Source organism: Berghia stephanieae, chromosome 7 (genome assembly GCF_034508935.2).
Source record: "Berghia stephanieae isolate SIO BIC M18660-M18661 chromosome 7, UCSD_Bste_1.3, whole genome shotgun sequence".
Classification (NCBI taxonomy): domain Eukaryota; kingdom Metazoa; phylum Mollusca; class Gastropoda; order Nudibranchia; family Aeolidiidae; genus Berghia; species Berghia stephanieae.
Genome location: NC_088366.1, coordinates 31,503,005 through 31,518,546, shown reverse-complemented (window position 1 = coordinate 31,518,546; position 15,542 = coordinate 31,503,005). Strand labels below are relative to the sequence as shown.

At 33.9% G+C, this 15,542-nt stretch overlaps 1 protein-coding gene across 2 annotated transcripts in view; it reads left to right on the top strand.

Annotated features, from left to right (window-relative positions):
* The window catches only part of LOC144977060 (uncharacterized), an 11,976-nt gene extending 4,252 nt beyond the window's left edge, over nt 1-7,724 (top strand). Inside the window, exons 2-6 of one of the 2 annotated variants that reach the window (XM_078921802.1) lie at nt 1-424; nt 840-1,040; nt 2,468-2,656; nt 4,727-4,859; nt 6,543-7,724. The exon at nt 1-424 is cut by the window's left edge and continues 356 nt beyond it. In XM_078921802.1, the coding sequence (XP_078777928.1) occupies nt 1-424; nt 840-1,040; nt 2,468-2,656; nt 4,727-4,859; nt 6,543-6,763 (1,168 nt within the window). In that variant the 3' untranslated portion in view covers nt 6,764-7,724. The remainder of the gene's footprint in view (nt 425-839; nt 1,041-2,467; nt 2,657-4,726; nt 4,860-6,542) is intronic. The other variant, XM_078921800.1, reaches the window with a different exon arrangement.
* The last annotated feature ends 7,818 nt before the right edge of the window (nt 7,725-15,542 follow it).

Genomic DNA, 15,542 nt, shown 5'->3' with positions numbered 1-15,542 from the left:
TAGTTTTTCTCCTTCTTGCCTGAATACCTTCCAATTGAAAGGTTCCATCAAGAAATCTAAGACTTTCAGCATTCTTTCAAATTATAAAACGTTTTCTACTCCAAGCTTAAATATTTACCGCAAATTAAATGACGATTCTCAAAAGAAAGCTGATTTAATTAATAAAATATATAATGCTTTAGGCCATAATGATTCCAGGCTTACTCCTGAATATATGCCACTATCCAACTGTTCACAACGGGTTGTTTCATCAGAAGAGGACGGTTCAGAGGCAACAACCATTGAAAAGAAGATTTTGCACCTTTTGAACTCTTGGGAAATTGAAAGTGCCATCAAACTTTTACAAGACTCAATTTCAAATGGAGCAAACCCTGATAGAACTGTGGTTTTTCGTTTGTTGCGACAGATTGCTGAACTGGGAAAGGTAAGAAATGTCTATTTTCTTCATGTCAAGTACAGCTTTGTCATGTCAATTAATTAGAAGCAATGGGTATGACTTTTGCTGATGTAAATGATCAAACAGAAGTTTTAACCAAAACTATATGATTCTGAGCTGCAGTACAGTAGTTATATTTCTCTCGAATCTCATGCAATTTCTCCTATTATTCATCTAGTTTTATCTTCAGACTTAACCACTTTCCCCATGACAGCAATAGAAATGATGCAACTCTGGTTTCATTACAAGCCCTGGTAACATAGCTGTTGCTCCTGTTTTAACAAAAATGGAAAGAGCAGTTGTCAAAAAGTAGCCCCTCCAAGCTACAGGGCTAATGGATCTAGAGATAACTTTTCTGTTCACATGAATAGGTGATTTAACTAATTTGTTTTATTTATTTCAGGTTGAGTCTTTGATGGAACTTTATGAATATTTCTTGAAAGAGAAGGAGCTGGTATCACGTGAGAGATTCTACCAATGTATTGGTTTGGCAGTCTTCACAAGTGGGCAAGTGCCAGAGGCCATGGAAATTTTGAAACAGAAATGTGAGGCAGACATGAGTTCTGGTGAAATCGACAATATGTTCACTGTCTTGGCTACATTGGTGAGAGTTAGCGCATATAGAAGCTGAAATTAATTTGTTGGTTCTCAGTGTTTGTACATTGTGCCTGGTTCAAAGCAGGTTCCTCTTAAAGAAATTGAACAGAGTGAAAATAAATACCTTTAAGATCAGAGGCACTACAGGAAATAGTTTTAATTTCACATAGGTGTCATTGATAGATCTCTAACATCAAGATTAAAACTTCGTAGTGTTTTTATGCACCTCCGTTGACAGTGTATCTTAACGGACCGTTTTTATACACCTCCGTCATGCATGCGCATCCCACCCAATTTCATCAGCGATATTGAGTTTCTGTATTTGGACATGGCGAAAGTTATATTGTGACATCTGTAGGATGTTTTTGTTAATAAATTTATATAAAAATAATAATAATTTAAAAAATCGAAATATAAAACCAGAAAATAGAAGTTGCATTGAAGGAAAAATAATGTTTTAGAAAGACCTTATTAAATCTGATGAACAGTCAGGTGGCTCCGTAGCCCAGTGGACAAGCTGTCAGACTCTAACCTTGAAAGTATTGGGTTCGATTCCCACTATAGACATATTTTTAAAAAAAAAGTTTGCTTTATTGAGAAAGACATCAGTTTTGTTTGTTTTTTTTGTTCTTTTTTGTTGTTGTTTTGTTTGTTTTTTTGTTTTTTTTCAAAACCTTTTTTATCATGTTTTTAAAAAACTTCGATTTTAATTTTCTAAAATTATTTATTTATTTGAGATCAGTATTTGTGTGCCATGTTTCTTTTTACTTTTGACTTTTTAAATTATTGTTATTATTCTTTAATTTATTATCATTGTATAAACGTACATAGGTAATCACTAAGCAGCGTGCTAAACTACAATCTAAAACTATTTAAACCTCATGGACGTATGCTGCAAAATTTTTATTAATTTACCATCACCGCCAACGGAGGTGCATAAAAACGGTGCGTTATTGTACACCTTCAACAGAGATGCATAAAAACAGTGCGTTTTTGTACACCTCCAATGGAGGTGCATAAAAATGGTGCATTTTTGTACACCTTCAACAGAGGTGCATAAAAGAGGTGCATAGAAGAAGAAGAAGAAGAAGAAGAAGAAGAAGAAGAAGAAGAAGAAGAAGAAGAAGAAGAAGATGAAGAAGGAGAAGAAGAAGAGAGGAGAGAGAGAAGAGAGGAGGAGAGAGAAGAAGAGAGGAAGAAGAAGAGAAGAAGAAGAAGAAGAAGAGAAGAAGAAAGAAGAAGAGGAGGAGAGAGAAGAGAAGAGGGAGGGAGGGGGGGGGGGGGGGGAAGAGGAGGAAGAGGAGGAATTGTAATATTGCAATGAGATCTTCTTCATATTTGTCTAAATATTGATTCCATTTTAAAACGTATCTAACAGATATGTGTGGACATTCACTCTTTAAAAAATATATATTATCTTCATTATTTACACAGATTTTCAAAGAATTTGAACACCACTTCCATCTGGTGGAGGAATTTGTGGACAGTGTCCTGTCAAAAGACCTTCCTGTGATACCAGCTCGGGCCGTAATGTGGAAATGTTTTGTGTTAGCAGAGAAATTTGATAAGGCTGATGAACTGATGTCAAAACATGAGGAATTAAGAAAGCTTATCCCAGCACAGGTATTTGGGTGCATGGAAGAATATGAAAATAATGATAATAATGATGATGATGATGATGATGATGATGATGTTGATAATAATAATAATTAATATAGATAATATGATAATAATAATATATAATAATAATAATGAATAATAATATAATAATATAATAATAATAATAATAAATAATAATAATAATATAATAATAATAATAAATAATAATAATAATAATAATAATAATAATAATAATAATAATAATAATATCAATATCAATATCTTTATTGTCCATGAAGACAAAAAGGGGAGAATAGATTTTAAAATCACGAAAACCATCTAGCTCATTGGGACAGTATTTGGAGATCTGATAAGGAGATGCAATTATGGATTCGTTTTAACATTTTTCTAATGGAAAATATTTTGTGTTGGTTTGCGAGTATTTCCATTACAACGATGAGACCATAACAATTTGGATTATCAGACCCACCAATAAGTACACATCAATCTTGCTTAATATAAATCAGAGTAACTTTTTATTCTTATGTTGAACCCCTTACCAAAGTCCAACAAAAAGTTGGATTGACAGGAGGGTCAGTTAAAAAATCTTGACTTTACAAGTAATCGATCTCAGTCCCTTTACATATGAAGCGAGTGCTCTACCAACTGAACTATTGGAACCCCCAACAGAATGAAATTTCTAATCATTTTAATTTTAAATTAACTTTCTGGTAACAGGTTCACAAAATACTGGTTTGAGATGATGAGTCACATATTGGATTTTTATTAATGTTTTCAAATTGACTATGGAAATAAACAGCTTCAAAGATGGCAATTAACAGATTAGTCAAACAGAAAAGTTACAGAGTGCAAGAAAAATAAAGTAGTCTTTCAGAGTCAAGAGGCCAATGGAGCTGAAGTTTGTCCCGGTTTCTAAAGCATGAAACCGCCAATAGCAATTGCTAGCTACCCTTTGGATTTGATGCTAGTCTATCATAAAGTACTTTCCATCAGATCTAACAGACCCAGCTACCCAATCTGGGTGAACTCTCACTCGCTCACTCATTCCGATGACCAGCTGATTATCGGGGGGACATGCGGGATGCAGACTTCACAACCTTACGCCATTCATCACAGTCTCTGGCCTTTTCCAGAAGACTATTAAGATCCAGGCCTTAACACTGTTTGATGTTGTCTTGCCATAGTTTTTTTCTGTCTTTCCCTTCTTCTTTGCCCCTCTACAGTGCCCTGCATGACAGTCTTGCACAGATTATCATGGCGGACAGTGGGTCCGAACCATGACAATTTCCTTCTTTTGACCAATGACAACAGTGGTTCTGTCCTCCTGCTCGATCCTTACCTTTTCTAAAATATTCTTATTAGTCCTGTGCTCAAAATATGGAACTCAGGATTTTCCGATAGCTTTTATTTTGAAAAGCATAGATTTGCTTTTTTAGATCTGCAGTGAGAGTCCATTTTTCACAGCCAGGGACAGGGGGTTGGGAAAAAATCTCGACTTCACCCATAATCGATAATTGGTCTCTTTGCATAATGTGAAGTTTGTGAAATTTCGAATTATTTTAATTTTAAATTAACTTTCTAGTAACATGTTCACTTAATACCAGTTTGAGGCAATGGGCTGCATATTGGATTTGTATTAATGTTTTCATATTGAGTACCCCTCAGAGATAAGAGAGGTAAACAGGTTCAAAGATGAACAATAAACACTTTATTCGTACAGAAGAGTTACAGAGTGAAATAATTTATAAAATGTTTGATATTTTCCAAACGTTGAGAGATTTCGCTAAAGTTGAGAGTTTTTTACACAAACCTCTCTCTCTCTCTCTCTCTCTCTCTCTCTCTCTCTCTCTCCCTCTCTCTCTCTCTTTCTCTCTCTCTCTCTCCGCCTCTCTCTCCCTCTCTCTCTCTCTCTCTCTCTCTCTCTCTCTCTTTCTCTCTCTCTCACACACACACACACATATATTAATTACATTTTTCACACAATTCTCTGTATTTTTCTGTTTACTTTTGTTTGTTTTTGTATTGCATCATATTACTATTGGTATTCTATCAATCATGACTTTCTGTTCCCAGGCAACAGCTATCGTCCAAACATCTGCCCACATTGACTTTGACAGAGAAGCGGTATTTCATTGGTTAATTCAGCAGCCATATTTAAAAAAGGGCCTCAGAGCTGCTGCTCTCCACATGCTTGTCCAGCTAAAATGTAAGTTTTGTTTCTTGATGTTAAAAGTTTTATTTTTAAAATGCTGGAAAACTTCTAAGTATTGAGAATGCGTGCAGTCACAAAGCTTTTGCAGAAGTAACATAAGAAAAACAAATCCTATAACCTCTTACTGGCTGTCTAAAAAATAACAAAGAGCTAATTGGTGTCAACAAAATTCTTACAATATGTTTAGCTGCTCTCTTTTTAGAGTCATTTTCACAGCATCAATATATTTTGACAGTGGGGGTGTAATAGTATAAGTTACGTATAAAAGTGCTTAAAAGAACCTGTATTTATAAAAGACGAATATGGTCAAAAGGTTAATCTAAAGAGAAACAAAAGAGAAAAAAAAACCCCCAACATATTGACTTTTGGTTTATGCCAGGGGACAAAGAACAGTTAAGAAAATACAATTAAAACATCATATATGCATTATTATGAGAAGAAAAAAAAAGGATAGGAAAATAAAGGAAGAGAAAGAAGAATGGGATTGTGGGAAGAAAAGATGGATTAAAAATGATAAAAGTGTTCTTTTATCAAAGTCTAAAAATTGGAAGTTTTTATTTAAAATATATTCTTGATACATCATTGTTATTTTCTGTTATTTTATTAAACTATTATAAATTATATTTTAATGGTATTTTTTTTATGTCCAACTTTCGTCCTATAATGAAGACCAATGATCGAAATGTTGCTTGCATTATTATTTTTCTTCATACTATCCTGTTAACCTATATTTTTCTTCTTATCGGGGTTCAAAAAATAATTTTAACACACTCTGAAGTTGATCTCACAAGTGTTTTGTAACTTGTGATCACTGGGTTGAGCCTTTGTCCTCCCACTATGGACGGAATGTCACTTCCTGTGTCTTCTATCCCCCCATCTCTATATTTTCCAGCTTGTTTTTTGTCTTTGTCTTTGAATAAGATCACTTTTTTTTGTCCGAGCCTTAGCGGAAGTCTTTGGTTTGGACATCAGTTTAGCTATAGCCTTATCAGATACTTGTAAATCATTTTTCTGTTATTTACTATTATGATACATTATGTTTTGAATATTATGCTTTGTAAGTATTTGAGTGTGTTCCTCTCTGTGGGATCCTATGCTTGTGTCTGGATGGGACTTTATGGTGTTCTCAGACTAAACACATAGATAGTTTGCTCTTGGAAATTACTTCTGTTCCCTATTTGAACCAGTCTCCTTTGCCTTACCTTTTCTCTTTTTAATTGTAAATCTAGAATGTTTTACTCTCCAATTTTCATCCTTTTTGCTGGCTAGATGACCTAAAAGTGTCGAAAGTGCCGTAAAACCCTAAAAACAATAACAAAAACAAAAAACAAAACAACTTTTGATCTGCATGTTTTATGAGCATTATCTTATTTCTCCAAATGAATGTGCTTTGTTTTCATATTTCGATACCTAGATATCTTTCAATTATATTTCTATGGCTCAAATGTCAATGAAAAGTACAATATTTAGAAAGTAGTAAAATTGTTACTTTCCATTCAGTTTTCTGCTTGAAGTTTTCTCCAAAATAAATCGGATATTAATGGTGGGTGACATTTTCTGCCTTCAGGCAAATCAATGCTTCATTATTCTCTTGTTCTCTGCTATATAACATATTCAGAGTTTGATATTTGTTATTCTTCTTAAAAAATGTTATTATTGGTTTGTTTACATTATCAGGTGATACAAATGAGTGGAGTCAAGTATTCAAGTACCTCTCACTGGCCCTGGAAAATGACGTCGACCCACATCAAGCAACTTTGATCAATTTTCTTTCTGTGTTTTTTGATGAATGTTCAGATGAGGGACAACTAGTTTTCTGGAAAAGCATTTGTGAGCGTTTGAAAGTGAATGAAACAGATATAAACATAGATGAGGAAAATAATGGAAATGTTAAATAGCTATTTAAAAAAAATGATTTTTATTGTCTGACATGACTTGATTGCCTGTATTTATATATCTAATAGGGACTTCATTATTCCTAGTTATGACAAAGACAAGTTTATGACCACTTTCAATGACAAAGACGAGTGTATGACCACTTTCAATGACAAAGACAAGTGTATGACGTCTTTCAATGACAAAGACAAGTGTATGACCACTTTCAATGACAAAGACAAGTGTATGACCACTTTCAATGACAAAGACAAGTGTATGACCACTTTCAATGACAAAGACAAGTGTAAATATGCTATTTTAATCTGCTGAAAGTGTATGTGCTTTTTCCGTGAAAATTAAAGTCACCGACAAATATTACATTTTCGTTGTGGACACATTCTGAATATAAGGGAAAAAGTCTTTGAATTCAGTGATAAAGACTCATTTGTACTCTTGTGTTTGGCTGATGAAGAAGGAAGGGGTGGTCTATAATAAGATATTTTGTTCAAATCTTGTTTGAGGTCAAGTGGAATTGTATTTGAATATTTTTTTCACCTTAAGTTGATTTTTTAAAAATATCGATGTTTTCTATAAATAAACAACAAAACGCCACTTCCTCTCTGTAGTCTGCTTTTAAGTATGAATGGATGATTTGTTGGGTCATTTTGGTTATTAGTATTTTATGTATCCCTGAGTGTAAGCCATGCTGTCAAAATAAAAAAATAAAAAAATCCAATTTATACTCAATAAAAAATAAATCACTGTTATGCTTTTATTTAGTAATGAGCATTTGATTTCATATTCCTCTAGTTAAGAAATGTTGCTACAAGTGTCTTATCAAAAGGGTAGCAAGTTATTGTTGTTATCCATTTAACACAATAGCTTGGATAAATTCAGGCTCGATGGGCCTTAAGACAATTAAGGACGGCTTTATTTATTTATTCATTTATTTATTTATTATTTATTCATTTATTATTATTATTATTATTATTATTATTATTATTATTATTATTATTATTATTATTATTATTATTATTGTTATTATTATTATTATTATTATTATTATTATTATTATTATTATTATTATTATTATTATTATTATTATTATTAATCATTATTATTATTATTATTATTTGGTTCGTGATGAGCACTTGACTCTTTTACTTATCTCCGTTGTTTGAAATGTTGCTGCCAATCTCTGTTGTATTTGGTGATACCAATGATTGTTGTGATGTGACATGTTATTGGTTGATGTTATGTTTGTTGTATTGTTGTGATTGACGCTGTTTTATTGTAAGTAGTGGCTGTAATAATCAGTTTATTGATGAAGGATGTGGTAGTGAGCATTATGCTTGTTGTGGTGATGACGGTCTGTCTTTTTCTTGACCTCTACCCACCCACCACTGTGACCATGGTCCAGAGCATTGCAATAGTTTTTTATGTCTTCACTCTGCAGCATTTGAACTTTGCTGAAATGAATCTCACACAGATTAATTAACTCCTTCTATCCTATGTGCCTTATGAAAAGGATGTGGGAGTTACTTTTGATTCATTTTTTAATTTTGAATTGTGTAAGCCGTGCAAACAGAATGATGGGAATAATATATATAACCTTTATAAGTCTTGATAAAATCATATTTTTGTATTTGTATAAATCGCTCATTCGACCAATTCTAGAATACGGAAATTGCATCTGGAGCCCATTATATAAAAGACAATCTATTAGTATTGAAAGTGTACACAGAGGAGAGCTACCAAAAAGATTTATGCCATACAGTATTTATCTTATAAGAAAAGGTTAGAATTTCTTGACTCACCAAGTTTGAAATATAGAAGAATTCGTGGGGATTTAACTCAGGTTTATAGATTGGTACACGGTCTGGATAGGATAGACGTTTCTGATTTTTTTTCATATTCTAATGTAACTTTTACTAGAGGGGACAAGTTTAAGATTTTTGTCACTAGATGCAAAACAAACATAAGACAACACTGGTTCGGTATTCGTATTGTCCAGAAATGGAACAATTTGAAATTTGAAACAAAGAATGCAAAATCTATGGATTATTTCAAGGTGTTAGTAGACAGGGAATTATATGATGAGAGATTTATATATGACGAATAATACTTGTTTGCACTGCTGTTGACATGGCTTTCAATCTTGTATGTAAATATTATGCATTGTTACCTTATTATGGTTATCTTCTATATGTATGGATGTATGTGTGTGTGTGTGTGTGCATGCGCGTGTGTGTGTGTGCTTTGCATGTCACAGTTAAAGATATATGTTTGTCCATCACACATACATGCGTAAATTTAAGTTGATATACTATCTTTACCACGTGTATCATTATTGTAATCTTTCAATTAATAGATTTCTAGCATTACAATTAATATTAAGGGTATTCAAGGGATTTTATCCTATTTCGCCCTGTGCCATATGTTACATTCTCTACCGATACATCTGTGAGAAAAACGTCGCCATTTTTACTATCTACCAACACATCGATGGTTAATGCCCTTCTCACAATTTTGTTTCGTATAGAATTGTTCCAAGTTTTTGATTTACTATTTTTGTAAACATGAAACTAGAACTTCCGCTGACGCAACTCTTTTGAAAATCTTACCAATAACTTTCTTGGATTCAGTGATATTTGCGAAATAAAACAATTGCTATAGTAAACAACAACAATGGCCATACCCTCAACAAGTGGCAAAGCTGGCCCAAGCGGTACTAGACCCTCATGTCACTATACTAGTCAACAGGCAATGGAGATATTTAGAAATCTTCCCGATGTTTTGAGTGGTGGTGAACAAGATTCTGATGATGTTATTGATAGTGACTCTGGTAATGAAATATGGCCAGAAAACGATAGTAGAAGTGACGAAAGTGATCATGGCGAGGCGAGTGTTGTTGTAAGTAGTAAGAGAAGGAAAGTTAGTAGAGGCAAGAACAAAGCAAAACGACAGACAACCAAATCCAGGGGACTGTTACTGTTGATAATGATAGTGATATTGACAGTGGTGGTAATAATAATACTAATAATGTTGATAATTTCTTCAATGCTGTGGATTATAAGGATGTATGGAGGCGAGCACAGCCAAATGAAGAAACGCCCAACCATTTTCCCTTTCGTGGAGTTTCTGGTCCAAAACATGGCTGTGATGAAAGAGCTATCCCTTTCACAATCTCACAGCAAAATTTCAGTGTGGACATCATTGATGATCTAATCCATCTATTGGCAGATATGAACTTTATAAATTCTTGGCAGTGCTTGTCAGCATGGGCTTGGATCCAAGGCCCTTTATTTCAGATTACTGGTCAACTAAGCATCATAGACACGCACCCTGGTATTCACAAATATTTAGTCGAAATCAATTTCAGCTCTTGTACCATTCTATGCTACATGTTTGCAAGCCCGATTCGCAGGGTAAGGCGAAAATTGAACCCTTCATAAAACTCTTGTGCTGGAGTTTCAGGATGCATTTTACCCATTTGAAAATGTATCTATTGACGAGATGGTGATAGGTTTCAAGGGCAGGTTCAAACACAAACAGTACAATAAATCTCAGCCTAAAAAACACCACATCAAAACATTTGGACTATGCGACTCCGCTACTGGCTACGTTTTCAACATCCTCACATACTTCGACGCAGACACATCATACAATCCACACATAGATGCAGACTCACAGCAAACAGTCAAAGTTTTTTTCCACACTCCTGACACCCATTGTTAGATCGGGACACCACATTTTTGCAGATAGGCTTTATACATCCATGCCACTCATAAACTTTTTATGCGAACACAGACACAACTACATGGGCACACTAAACACTAACAGAAGAGAATTTCCAAATGAAATAAAATCTTCAAAACTAAAACACATGGAAGAGAAATGGTTTTACCATGAAGAAAAAGATTTACTTCTCATCCAATGGAAAGACAAAAAGTAAAAAAAGGCGTGTTGTGTTGTGTCAACAAAGGTCAAGTTCAGTCGGTTGAGAAAGAAGAAGGAAGTAGCCTTGGGATAAAGCCCCAAATCATGACAGCTACAGCTACAGTGTGAATGGTTGCGACGGGGCTGGCCAGATGCTATCGTATTAAAGCACTCACAACCGAAAGACAAGGCGTTGGTGGCGTAAACTCTTCCATTGGATCTGGGAAATATCACAAGTGAAAGCACACATTCTCTTCATTCGACACCAGACTGATATGAGAAAACATTCCTTATCGAAATTTCAAAGAGATTTCATATCAGAATTGACATCTGCTGCATCTGCCATCACCCCTTTGCACATTTTCACCATGTCATCAAACTCCAGTAGAAGGTATCATAACCTGGGTGGGGATCCTGACCTCCCATAGCGGGCAGGGAGGTACACACTGTGTCTTCTATCCCCTTATATCTGTTTTCCAACATGCTTTCTGTCTTTGTCTTGGAATGAGATTACTTAGTTTTTTTCCTGGCCCTGGTCGGAGTCCTGGCTGGGAGGGAAACAGTCAAATGCATAGTTATTGTTTTGGGAGATGATATTTTTTTCCTTGTAAATCATCTCTCTGTTATGTATTAGTATATTTGTTATTTTTTAATGTATAATGTAAGCATTTGAGTGTGTTCCTCTTTGTTGGATTTTGTTCTTGTGTCCGGATGAGACTTATAGGTGATCTCAAACTAAGTACTTTGGTGGTATGCTCTTGGAATCTACATCTGATCCCTATTTGTTCCCAGTTCCCCTATGTCTTACTTTCTCTTGGATGCTTCAATTGTAATTCTAGAACTTTTTACTATCCCATTTTCTTCCTTTTTACTGGCGCTGATATAACCTAAATGTGTTGCAAGCGCCGTAAAACCCTTAAAAACAAACAAAACAAGGTATCATAACAATGATGTTGAAAGAATGAAGAGGAATAAACATTTAGTTTACTTTTCAGGACTGGACAGAGAATGTGGACTGTGTCGAAAGAATGGGATAAGAAAGCAGAGTAGCTACTATTGTACAGGATGCTGATTGAAGCCCCATCTATGTGCAAAGAGCTGCTCCTATACCCACCATATCCAAAAGTAAAAATATTACAACACTTTTTATATATGTATATAGCCATTTATGTGGGGGGGGGGGGGGGGGGGGGGGGGTTCTCTGTCTCCACTGTCTCAAAAAAGAAAATTGTTGTAATTATGTAGTAATATGCCCACCTTTCATGTAGTATATTGTATTCATGGCCTCAACAGCTTCATATTAAACAATTTGGATTATTACAAGACAAACAACAAAAAGATTGGAAAGTTGATTCTGGTATGTAGGCCTATACACTTGTTATTGAATAAGAATTCTATTTCAGTCAGTTGATAGGTCATATTTGAGAAATTTTCTTTTGTATTGAACCTGATAGTTGATATTTTAAAAAAATAATTTTTATCTCCCTTTGAAATTTTATAAAACTGTCAACCCACGCTTACCCCCCCTTTTTTGACGCAAAATATTTTACCTTCATTTCAAAGGTTATTCAATTACCTTTCCAATAGTATATAATACTTCATAATTAAGTATAGTTTGTACGTCATACTTATAGAAATAGAAATGTCACCATAATGTTCAGAGCAGGCTATGAATTTAATGCAGTCAGAACCTGATTTTTAACTCGGTATAGAAAGAGTTTGAGGGAAGTTTAGCTTTTGATTATTGGAATAAAAGTAAAAGATAACAATAAGAGGGGAAATGTGTTTCTTTTTTGTAAATACAATTTGGAGGTCGTCATGTATGTTTGACTGTATGTTTTCTTTATAATTTCTAATGGAGGGAGTTGATGAGGAGAGTGAAAGTACAAAAGTCTGTTAGATGATGACGGTGATGACGACGATGATGCACGTAAAATGAAGCTGTGAAGCTGTTAAGAGTTTAGCCACCATAACTGAGTGTTATAACAAGTTTGACTGTACTAGGATGAAGTTTTGTAAATAGTGTCGTTAAGCTCATTATATTTTATTTAATGATTGGGTTTTCCAATTGGATACTTGAACAGAAATAGCTGAAGCTGTCTTTACTCTTAATTTGTAAGCTGTTTTTAAAAATTAACTACAGTATCCGATGATTGATGCTTAGGCGATCAGTTTCAATGCAATTTATTTGATGTGCATAAAGTGAACCACAATGAATGTGGTGCTCTTTTACCAATTAACATTTGCCTACGATTATGAACTATTAATAGAAATGTTTTATTTTACACAATAAATCGACTTGATTTTGATTGCATTCTTAAAAAAGTGGGTGGGGTTCCTGACTTCCCATAGTGGACAGGAAGGCGCTTACTGTGTCTTCTATCCCCATATATCTGTTATCAAACATGTTTGTTGTCTTTGTTTTAGAATGAGATTACTGGGTTTTATCCTGGCCCTGGCCGGATGACCTGGCTGGGAGGGAAACAGAGTTTTGGGAGGTGAAATATTTTGCTTTGTAAATCATCTCTCTATTATGCACTGTATTATTTTTGTTTTACATTATATATGATTTGTAGACATTGAGTGTATTTCTCTTAGTGGAGACCTGTGCTTTTGTCTGGATGAGACGTTTAGGTGATCTCAAACTAAATTCATTTATAGGATGCCCTTGGAATCTACATCTCTTCTCTATTTGGACTAATTTCCCTGTCTTCCTTTTTCTTGGGTACTTTAATTGTAATTCTAGAACTTTTTACTATCCCATTTGCTGCTTTTTACTGGCGATGATATGACCTAAATGTGTTGCAAGCGCGTAAAACCCCTAAAAACAAAAAGAACACACATTTTTGATAAAGTCTTGTGTTATCTTTGTTTGGTATTTATTTAATTTGTACATCCAGGTGTAATGTCTGGGTGGGGTTCCTGACCTCTCATAGTGGGCAGGGAGGCACTAACTGTGTTTCTGTGTTTCTGTCCCCCTTATATCTGTTTTCCAACATGCTTTCTGTCTTTGTCTTGGAATTAAATTCCTTGGGTTTGTCCTGCCCTGGCCTGAAATCCTGGCTGGGAGGGAAACAATGGAGTGTATGGTTAAGAGTTTTGAGAGATGATATCTTTTTTTTTAATAGTAAATTTTTGTAAACATTTGACTGTATTCCTTCCTCTTGGTGGGGACCTGTGCTTGTGTTAGGATGAGGCATTAAGATGATCTCAAACGAAGTATACTGATAGTGTGCTTTTAAGATCTACATCTCTTCTCTATTTGAACTAATTCCCATCTGTCTTCCATACAAACGGGTATAATGTGTAGTCAGCTCTACTCTTGCAACACTCTTTTTTTTTTCTTTCATTTTGCCCCCCCCCCCCCCCCAAAAAAAAAAAAAAAAGCTTGTTACACAACTACTTCAACTATTGATCGATTAAAATGAAACTCAATTTATCAAAAATCTTAGATTATTGAGATCTCTTGATTGAGCTTTTTTTAAAAGATGAGGGTCATTTAAATCAATCGATATTTGTAATTAAAGCTTTCTGAACCAAATGAAAAGAAAACCAAACAAACAAAACAAAACAAAACAAAACAAAAACAAAACAAACAAACAAAGCATACAAACAAACAAAGAACAAACAAAAAACAAATAAACAAAGCATACAAACAAACAAACACACCAAAGAAAAACAAACCCAAAAAGGAAAACAAATAACAGAGCAAAACTTGTTTTATCCATTTATATATAAATCAAAGAAACTCATCAAAACAACGATCCTATCCATTGATTAAAAAATACATTATTTAATTGTTTGTTTATAATGGACAGTCAGTGTAATAGTAATAATAATAATAATAATAATAATAATAATAATAATAATAATAATAATAATAATAATAATAATAATGATAATAATAATTCAACATATTGTTCACAGGGGCGGAAGGTCTTACTTGGTCAGCCCCTTCCATACTAAGCGTCCCAATCAATATTTCAAGTGTAGAAAATTACAGTGAATAAGTACTGACCTCATGAGCAAACTTTTTTCTCTAGATATCAATTGTCGATCCGTTGCCTGGCATGTTTAACCCTCTCCTTACCACTTACATCAAAATCGTCACATTTGTTACCACAGAATGTACATTTTTCTTATTCAGATTTATTTTGTACGTCACAAACTTTGAAGAATGATCTTTGTTAAATTACCGTTAAGAGTATAAAGTTGTTTTGTAGAGAGCTTGTTTAAGTTAAAAAAATATTTTTTCTGCTGGTTAAGCCTGACATTTTGGGAAAATTCTAAAAATCATCGGTAAGGAAAGCGTTAAATATGTTGTCGTTTGCATGCCCTCTTTTTTTCCATTACCGACAGGATATATGTATTGTCAAAGTTTAATTAATCATGACTAAATTTTACTCTACCAACTAAAAAAACAAACAAACCAAAAACAAGAAACAAATAAAAACAAAAAAGAACCCAATAAACTTGGGATTTTAAATAGTACAAATTTACTTAATGTGCTCAAAGTTGTTCCAACGCGACAGCAACACTTGTAGAACAAAGCATGATGCGTGTAAGGAGTTATTACCATTTTTTTCGACAGGGACGACGCTGTTATTGGCCAGATACTCAGTTTACACCCGAGTACGGTGAAAGAATTTAAGTAAAGAGGTTATTCCAAAGACGTAATTTTGAGTCTTAATTAAGTTAAGCTATTTCTGATACCCAGGATGTAACATAGCAATATTTTGCTTCTTTCCTTTCTATAAATAAATGGCCGTGCTTATATGTACGTAACATGTTTTCAAAATATACAAATGACTTTAAATCATCACTCACAAGAAAAAAATAATCTAACTAGCAGAATTTACCTTA